General features: G+C 39.9%; 1 protein-coding gene across 1 annotated transcript; it reads left to right on the forward strand.

Moving 5' to 3' along the window:
* The first annotated feature begins 1,110 nt into the window (after window positions 1–1,110).
* Window positions 1,111–8,673, forward strand: LOC115923329 (scavenger receptor cysteine-rich type 1 protein M130-like). Its single transcript, XM_030983788.1, has 4 exons — window positions 1,111–1,384; window positions 5,925–5,999; window positions 6,647–6,728; window positions 8,385–8,673. Exons 1-4 carry the CDS (start codon window positions 1,195–1,197, stop codon window positions 8,578–8,580), a joined length of 543 nt encoding a protein of 180 aa, XP_030839648.1. The 5' UTR covers window positions 1,111–1,194; the 3' UTR covers window positions 8,581–8,673.
* Window positions 8,674–9,747: the final 1,074 nt, after the last annotated feature.

The following is a 9,747-nucleotide window of genomic DNA, read 5'->3' on the forward strand; positions in this document are numbered from 1 at the left end:
CTTCATCAAACAATCTGTTTTTGGAATTTCTCAATTTTTTCTTCATTTTCTGAAAGAGTATACAAAATAATGCCCATCCGTCGAAAAACCAATTGAATATGTTAAGTATAGGGATGAGATATGACACCAGAATACATAGATTTCCTATAGGAACTTAGTGTTATATTGCTCTGGATCGTTTATGTTTTGCCATTTTTCTTTGTCGTTTGTTAATGTATATTGTTATTTATTGTATTGTTTTACTGTATCATTTCTGGTCACCATGGAAGACCAGCGGTATCATATTGATACCGCTGAATATGGGCTATCCAGCCGTTTATTTTATCTTGTTATTCATTATTCTATTTGTTATTATATTACTGAATGCATGATGTCTTTTTATACGGAAATAAAACAAACAAACAAACAAACAAACAATGGTATTAGCAAGAGCAATATAACACTGAGTTGCCATAGGTTATGATGTCACAGCTTCGGTACTGAATACCATCGACCCTCCCGGGACGCAATTTAGCTCGCATTTCAATACTTTATTTGACATGCAAACAATGAGAAACAATAAGCAATAAGACCTTTTACCTTTAAATTGTGAATACCACATTCACTGATCCCTTACCATCCCCGTTATAGAACCCTAAACTTCTGATAGATAATATTTATTTAAAATATCATTATCAAGGAAATAAGAAAACAAACAAAAATATGTTGTAACTGTTCTTTTGGGAAGAATATCTGGCAAGTAAGGATTTAAGATTCTACCCCTAAAAATGTATCTTTAGGTTTTTTCCTTCCTTCCTATTGACCATATTAATAGCAGTAATAGCGTTGCCAGTCTACCTTCCGTCAGCAACGTGATACTAGGGACTTTTAGATTTACACGGCGAGAACGTGGACCTCTACGTGTGACATCCTTTGAAGGAAATGTGACGTCCTTTTAAGGCACTGGTAGTGCCCAATAGTACCTTAAAAGGACGTCACATTGCCTTAAAAGGATGTCACACGTAGAGGTCCACGTTCTCGTCGTGCAAATCTAAAAGTCCCTACTATTGTCATTTGATTTCAGATGATCTCCGGGTTCGTTTGGCTGGTGGGAGATCTGACAAGGAAGGCCGCGTTGAGATTCTATACCTTGGTACTTGGGGGACAGTGTGTGATGATCACTGGGGTATAAATGACGCCCACGTGGTTTGCAGAATGCTCGGCTACGAACGGGCGGAAAACTTTTCCTGTTGCGCTGCCTTTGGACTAGGATCGGGACTTATTGTTCTGGATGAAGTGGAATGCGAGGGTACAGAACCAAACATAGGCCATTGTCGAAGGAGTGGATACGAAACCCATGACTGTGATCACTCGGAGGATGTTGGTGTCTCATGCATCGAAAATGGTAATTGTTGTTTAAACACGTAACAAAAAAAAAACAACAACAGCAGCATCAATATATCAATAACAATAAATCGTAGTTTCATTTTGAAGTTTAATTTTCGAGGGAGTTAAATCTGTTATACAATAGATATACAATTCTGCATTGCATTTAGAATAGAAGGCTTATAAAAGTTCCACGTGTGGAAACACCATGTACATAGTCCTTAAAGGTACTATGTCCGATTTGCAGGGCAAATAAAAAATGACTTGGTTAAATTCTAATATGAAATACTAATTTAGAACTTCTCTCAAAACGAAGGGGCTTGAAAATGGCTTTTAGTGGGTCAATAACGACCATGAGTTGTCGAATCATCTTAGTGGTTGCGTACGTGTGTGTGTGTGTGTGTGTGTGTGTGTTTGTGTGCGTGTGTGTGCGTGTGTGTTTCTGTGTGTGTATTTGGTTTTTACAGACGTGTATCAATCATATATGATTATTTTCGTCTGGGGACCGACCTTTTAACGTCACCATCCGAAAGACGTGACTCAGTTTCGAGCCTGCGTCCCCGGCTGAATGAGTTTGTAACTTCCACTGTTAGCTGGATTAAAGGCGCACGCCGCAATGCCTAGTTGCAACCACCTATGTAACAGTTTGGCTTTAATATTCAAAGAATAGTTGTTTTGTTGGCTCTCGGGGATGTTTGCATCTTGATATCACCCCTCAGCACGCCTCGGGTGATATCAGGATGCAACATCCCCTTGAGCCTATAAAACAACTATTCCTCTCACAGCAGTCATTAAAGCGAGCTTTCGATTTTAGGCACCCGACGTGGGCTACCACGCGTGACGTCATATTTATCCCCTGCGCATGCGTGAGCATCTGGGCCTTCTCTTTCTGCCTTTCCTTTCGTTATACTTTGTTCCTTCCTTCTATCACCTTCTATTATGTTATTCTTTGTTTCTTCCTTCTATCACCTTCTTTTATATTCTCTTATATTTTTATCATTCTAGCACTTCTTCTTTCTATCATAATTTATGTTATTCTTTGTTTCTTCCTTCTATCACCTTCTCTTATATTATGCTTTGTTTCTATCATTCTATCACTTCCTAATTCTATCTTACCTTATGTTATTCTTTGTTTCTTCCTTCTATTACCTTCTCTTTCTGCCTGTCCTTTTGTTATACTTTGTTTCTTCCTTCTATCCCCTTCTCTTATGTTATTCTTTGTTTTTATCATTCTATCACTCTCTCTTTTTGTCTTTCCTTATGCTATTCTTTGTTTCACCTTTTTTAATGTTATTTTTCTGTTTTATCATTTTAACTTTCTATTTTTGTCATCCGTATCAGATTTTCGCGCACTTTGAATTTATTACCTGATTTAATCACTTGATCTCAACAATTGGTCACGTGACCGACGAAAGCACCGTCGTGAAAAATCGAAAGCACTCCCGTGAAGGGAACGGACGTGAGCTGCGCAACGTCTCCACGCTCCAGTACCTCGTAGTAGCCGACGTCGGGTGCCGAAATTGAAATCTATACTAGCACCGCTAAGGCGCAACCGAACTACTTAATTCCGTCTTTTGGTTTGGTTTTCTCATTCCCACTTTATTGACTCTACATGCACATTAAACGAGAAATAATTTTGCAAACGTTTTTCACGCGTTTTGAATGCACTGTTAGATGCAAAACTCGCAAAAATGGCCGTAAAATAGCCACCACAAATATAGATTTTTACCTTCAATTTAATTCAAGTTAGGTTCAGCTGTACTTCGCGTACTTAAGGGTACTATGTCCCTTTTGCAGCCAACCTCAAATTCTGTAGAACTTTGCAGGAATTATGAATATATTATGTATGTCCTATCTGTGAAATTTAAACGTTAGCAGTGTCCTAATATTCAAATTATGCAAGGAAACCCGTTTACTTGCTAGACTTCACTGTCAGACACTATTGAGTGACTGAGTGGCTTTTTTTCTTCTTTGGTAATAACATACATAAAATGAGCTGTAAAGGGTACATTAGGATTTGTCTACATCAATAAACCACTTCTTGTGATGGCCAAAATTAAACTGATTGAATCTTTGCGCAGCATAAAACGTATGACCATTCGGTACAATGGTCTGAAAATCAAGACTATTACTTATTGGCTTTATAGCTCCTAAGTCGATTTGACAACTAATAGTCGTTATTTTCCCACTTGAAGACATTTTCAAGCCCCACCTTTTTTAGGGAAGTTCTAAATTAGTATCATCTTTCAAATGCCGTTGGAATTTAACATTTTCATTTTTTTGGCCTGCAAATGGGACGTAGTACCTTTAAGGCTCATTGGATAGGTTGTTGTACTGGAAACAATTGCACGCTTTTTTAATGAAAACAAAGTTAGTCTAGTCACATTTGCTCTACGGTTGGGACACGGCGGCCGTAGGCTCCCGAAATCGAAAGATACCTGCGACGGGCGGAGAGGATCTGCTGTGGCCACAGGGTCGCCCTAGGGAGTATCCCTATTTTTTCACAGGCCTTAGGGGTCGCAGTGGGATTATAGCGCAGAGTTATACATTTTTGTTATTCCCAGGTTCCAGGTTTTTCATTTCCAGGCTCTCAATAAGACCATTAGACACACCTCAACCATGCCGTATAGAGCGGTTTCCACGGCGACGGTGGCATTGCGGCTACCTTGCGTCTGCCTTGGTAATTGTCAAAAACCTACGGCCGCCGCGGGGACGCCCTAAGACGACCGTGCGTCATCACTTCAAAGGCCGTACAAGAGCCTGCTCTTCATATTATATTCCCTGCAATAATGACTGATTCAAGCCGCTGAAGATGGCATTATCAACGAAATCATACATACGGTCAACACTCACCAGCCCGCGTCTTTTTTTTTCGTATCACAGCGAGCCTAGATTCCAGAATGAGCACAATTTCATACATAGCAAGCTACAAAAGCTTGCACAGAGGTCACACAAAATTTGACTTTGATTATTTTCTGCTTTATTTACTATTTATAAAGGAAAAAATAAATAAATATTGAGATTCAAACCTTCAAGACAACTCCAAGGTTCTCTTAAAAATACGCTGTCATGATGAAAAGTTGATTTGTATAATTACTATCACCCTATTAACAACCCTACCGGATTCCATGTGCGCATGCGCTGGTTTCCTTCGCGAGTGCCCATGCGCAGGTTTCCTTCGCGAACTAAATCTGGGCTCGCTAAGGTACACAAAAATGAGACGCCACCAGCCCAGCCTAAGCACTTATGCTACGTTTACACTATGTTCCCGGCGGCCACGGCAGCTCCGTTTGCCCGAAACGTAGTGCGCCGTGGGATTTAGACCAATTTTATCTCTGGATTCAAGTTTTGTTACGTCTTGCCAAGTTTTCTCACGGTCTACCACGGTATCCGTGACGGGTCGTGGGCAGGCACGTAGCCAGAGTTTGATGTTTGGGGGAGGGGGGGGGGGGGCACATACATGTAATCGATCGAGGTCAAAAAAAGAGGTCTAAAAAAGTTCAACCGATCCTGGAAATTTTTGGGGGGCACGTGCCCCCCCGTGCCCCCCCCCCCCCCCCCCCGTGGCTACGTGCCTGGTCGTGGGGGGAAGGGGATGCTGAGTCCCGGAGGCTCCAAGGCGCACTACGGTTTGGCCCGCGTTCTACCACGGATGCCAGAACGTTCCCTCCCGGCCCGTCACGTTCTGATGGGGTCCCTCACGTTTCCCACGTTCTGATCAAGGTCTGACACGTTTTTCACGTTCTGTCAAGGCTTTGTACGGATGAAACGTGGACGCAGGGCAGCTTTGGAGCACGTTTGTGCCGGCGGTATAAAAAGAAGGTCTCCCAAGCAATAGCAATCATGGTATTCTGAGACCTCGCGTTGTGTCAGACCGTAGTAGAACGCAACGCGCCGTAGCGTGCCGGGCGCTTAAACCGTCCCACTACGGACCACCCCCAAGTTTTGTTACGGCCTATTACGGACTGTCACGTTTTGTTACGTTCACCCCGGTTTATTACGGCCTACTAGGTTTCTCATCCGCACCGTGACTGCCGTGGCAAATTTGTTGACAGTTTAAAAATCTGACACGGTATCCACGGCAATCACGGCCTGTCACGTTTGCCCATACGGTCCCCCGCGTTGTGTCACGTCAATCCCGTTTCGTCCACGGTGGCCTGAAACGTGGTTGCCGTGGCCGCCGGGAACAAAGTGTAAACGTAGCATTAGCATTTTTTCGCCGGGCCTCCTAATGTAATAATCACACCATCTTTGGCTAGCAGCAAGTAGCAAGTTGGTGTGGTGGAAATCAAAATTAAATATGCCATATTGTAGACTACCCTAACATTTGTGACTGCAACCATTTGTGAATAAGGTGACCGCGGGAATGCTGCAGCGGCCCTCTTACTGCTATTGGCCGTAGATATTTTTGACCCCAAGACCGCGGCGGCAAACGAATCACACGTAACCGCGTTTCACCAATTATTTGATACTGATATAGGAGTGAGTTGTATAGTGATTAATTAATGATATACATGTAACGATAGGCCTAATTTATATTCATTCATTAAAATATACAGAAGTGGAACAGGAATCCTCTACAACCATGACACCGAATGGCAGTAAAATGGGTCTATCCCAGCCTGCCACATTTGGTAAGTTAAGTTGCAAGTTACTATTAGCCTTCAAAATGTTTACCTTATAGATTTGATCATTTTCTATTTAATTCTTCTAGGCTTAAGTGTTATATATTTCCATTGTCTCTTAGACAGAATCATATTGTATAAATCAGTATCACGATCGTAAATACGGTCGATAGATCACCCCAGGCAATCTTCAATAGCCTTGTGCGTTACCTAGTGATGAGTGTGGTGCATGATGATCACGTATTGCGTAATCAGAACATGATAACGATGAGGTATTGAAATTCTCCTCGAGGTGATTTCATGATAGAAGGGACTTTTAGATTTGCGTGGACTAATACGTGTGACGTCCATTCAAGGCAGTGCATTAAAAGGACGTCGATCGTAGCAATCCACGTTGATGTTGTGCAAATCTAAAAGTCCCTAGTTTCTCCAATCTTGTCCGGTATATTATTGTCACCGGTCAGTGACAGAAACAGTAAATGTTCACATTGATACGGTCTTTCATAATTGGGATTTCGTACGGTTTTCAAACGTTCCTAATCTTAGTCACGAACCTTCCTTTATACGGTACACATTACACATTGATATGCTTTTTGATTTCATGTTTGTGGCTGCTTATCTTATTTTAAAAATTTCCAATAATATTTCTTACACAGGTTTGATTGGATTCCTCTCCGTTACAGTTATTGGTACCCTTTTGGGTTGTATCGTCATGACAGTAATGATGCGGAAGTACAGGTATGTCTCACAGCAAAGCACGTTACATTGAGATTTTATTTAGCTTTTTATTTTTAGAATGAAAGCGAAGGTTGAGTTCTGGAAATTGTAAACAATAATTTGTGAGCTTTGCTCGTTCTCTGATGTCAGTTTGGAAGAATATCACAGGATGTATTTCAACTGAAAGGGATTGCCCTTCAATAACTCTTATTTTCGAAACAATACGAGAAATGGCATAAAAGTCTCGGCCCGTATTCAATAAACTTCAAAGATTTATTAGTCCAAACTCCATGATCTAGATCCAACATCCACTCTAGGTTACCTATACTTTTCTATCAAACAACTTCGAAGAGCCCCACGTGGCTATCTTATGCTGCGGTTAGGGTTCATGAAGTTAGCCGTTGCGCCGGCCGCGTATTTTTTTTCCGTACCGCTAATGCGTCTCAGAGGTTATTTCGACGACTTGAATAGAGGCAACATCCGACACACACACTGAATCGCGCCGCACTGATGAAATTCTAGGATTAAGATTAGGTTTATTTAGTCTAGGTTTTTAAGGTTAAGGTTGGGGGTAGGGTTTATGAATAGGATTAGGGTTAGGTAGACATTAGCTGAAATTAGCAATCGAAACTAATTTAAACCCCTAAAACCAAGGATAACCATCGGCACTGTCGGCTGATGTGTTTTGATCTGAAAACGTGACAAGATCAGTACGGCGCGATTAAGTGTGTGTGTGTGTGTGTCGGATGTTGCCTCTATTCAAGTCGTCGAAATAACCTCTGCGACGCATTAGCGGTACGGAAAAAAATACACGCGCCGGCCGGCCAGTGCTTGTATTAAGGCTACCGTTTACATCATCTGTACTGCTAGCCTTAACTAAATCAAATACCTAAATCTAACGTTTTTCAGACTCATAATATACACAAATGTTGTCTCACCTAATATTATGCCGATAACACATCAATCCCTGTCTCCACATTTTCATTCCAAGGACCAAGAAATCATTTCTTTGCGACATTTAGTTCGTAATTTACAAGTATAGTCCTGCAGGCTATATACAGGCTATGCCTATATAGCTGAGCTAGCGTAGCGCTGGATGCATGGCATGCATGTCAACTGATAACCCGAGCTGCATTAATTTTGTACGTTTTATTTTTATTCCATTTGATCGAAACCCGAAGCGACACTGCGTGGCACTCCCGAAATAGTCCCTATCCAAACAGCCTCAGAAGTATCCTTACATTTAGGGTAGAATTTTTACGTATCTGAGGTATCTCATTTGTACAAGAATACGACAAGCTATTTAAGCACTTTCTCTTAATTAGACAAAATCTGGGAATATCAACTACCTCTTATAGGGGAAAATTCTTAGCCCCCAATGCTTTTATAGAATACGCATTTTTGCTAAGACTTTTCTCTAAGCAAAAACATAAGAGAAGTAAAGAATTGTCATGATTACAAAGTTTTGGGGTCGGTCGAAAGGCCTTATCTCAATTGCTGCCAGACAGTTTCTTCCACAATTTCAATGTCATTGACTTTATATTTGAGCATAAATATATAGGTAACTAGAGAAAATGCTAACTCACTTTGACTTTCATCTTGTTGTCCCTGTTAATTGCCTTGAGGACATAAGGTCTATTTGTACTGTCACGTGTAATTGGGTCTCTATATCTACAGGAGATCAGCAAATAAAGCTAGTAGTCAGCAGCAAGGGACAGTGGAACACCACTGTTACAACGGTGAGGAAGGTTACTTGGAACTTAACGTTGTCCCTCCCAAGCTACAAGGGGGGTCGTCACGTGATCAGGATGAGGCATACGAAACGCCACGACATGCCGACGATGAAGATTCTTATGAAGATGTTAAGATCTAAGAAGAAGAAGAAAAAAAATCTAGTAGTTCTACTATTGCTCTTCTTTTCTCCCTTTACCTCTCCCCTTTCCATTTCTCTAATCTTATCACTCTTCCTACCTCTCTAGCCAATTGCCTTTTATGTATTACCTACTTTTTCTCTCTCTTTTAGTTATCTTTCTCTGTTCTGAAAATATATATACATTTTGAAGAACAACGTAATTCTTTGACCATGTTAATCGTTCTTTATATTTTCCATTTGTTTTGTAATTCACTTTTATGTTTAATTATTTTAACCTGCAAGATTTAACATCAGTTCAATGCATCATAATATCTCTGATTTGATGCATTTCTTAATGTTCAATTTGAATATATTAAATCAATATTTACTCTGTTTTATTTACTTTGTACGAATTTCTACATTTCTGCAATTTTCTTAGAGAATAATTTAATACGGTTCAATGTGTGATTATTACGCTAGATTATTTAAATTTACTCTAAATGATGATGTGCTTCTTTTTTTACTACCACGTTTGCTTTATGCGTTCTCTTATATAAAAAAAAATGTATATCTATATTTATGTATTAAAGGTTGCACTAGAGCTCAGTAAAAACGCGTTTAATAGGACATTATGTTCAGGATTTTATCTAGAAATGTCCTTTTGTTAAAGATTGTGAAAGATTATTTTAAAAAGGTATTATTTCGGACTTCCGTTTCCCAGTTACTGTAGATACGTCTTGTCGTTAAAGATTGTGAACGATAAACAGAAATGAAATATAGGTAGTATACTCTATGATGAAACTTGTACACACAGCAGCTCTACATGTACAAATGATTTTTGAAATGGTGAGAAAAGATGGAACTTTGGTTTATGTACACAATCAATCACATAGCATAACCGTCATATATAGGTAAGGCATACTTTGTGTTCCTTTTTTGTTACCTCTTACTGTAACCATCAGAAACAAATTGATTTTTTGTTTAAAAGTAATCATAAAGATTTTTGTTATGTGTACACATGATTCAATGTAATGTCATAATATTTCACTGGTATTTCACATTATATCTAAAAGCTAATTCATTGGGTTTGACCGATACACGCAAATCTACATTTTCATCTATCTATCTATATAATTATATATATATATACAATGTGGAAGGAAATGAGAGCAAAACGGTTGCGTAGCT

Source organism: Strongylocentrotus purpuratus, unplaced genomic scaffold (assembly GCF_000002235.5).
Source record: "Strongylocentrotus purpuratus isolate Spur 01 unplaced genomic scaffold, Spur_5.0 spur5_scaffold_13, whole genome shotgun sequence".
NCBI lineage: Eukaryota > Metazoa > Echinodermata > Echinoidea > Camarodonta > Strongylocentrotidae > Strongylocentrotus > Strongylocentrotus purpuratus.

Coding starts and splice junctions, on each gene's coding strand:
- LOC115923329 (XM_030983788.1), top strand. CDS start 1,195: ATGCTCGGCTACGAACGGGCGGAAAACTTTTCCTGTTGCGCTGCCTTT. Junction 1,385..5,924: donor TGTCTCATGCATCGAAAATG/GTAATTGTTGTT, acceptor TAAAATATACAG/AAGTGGAACAGGAATCCTCT. Junction 6,729..8,384: donor GTAATGATGCGGAAGTACAG/GTATGTCTCACA, acceptor CTATATCTACAG/GAGATCAGCAAATAAAGCTA.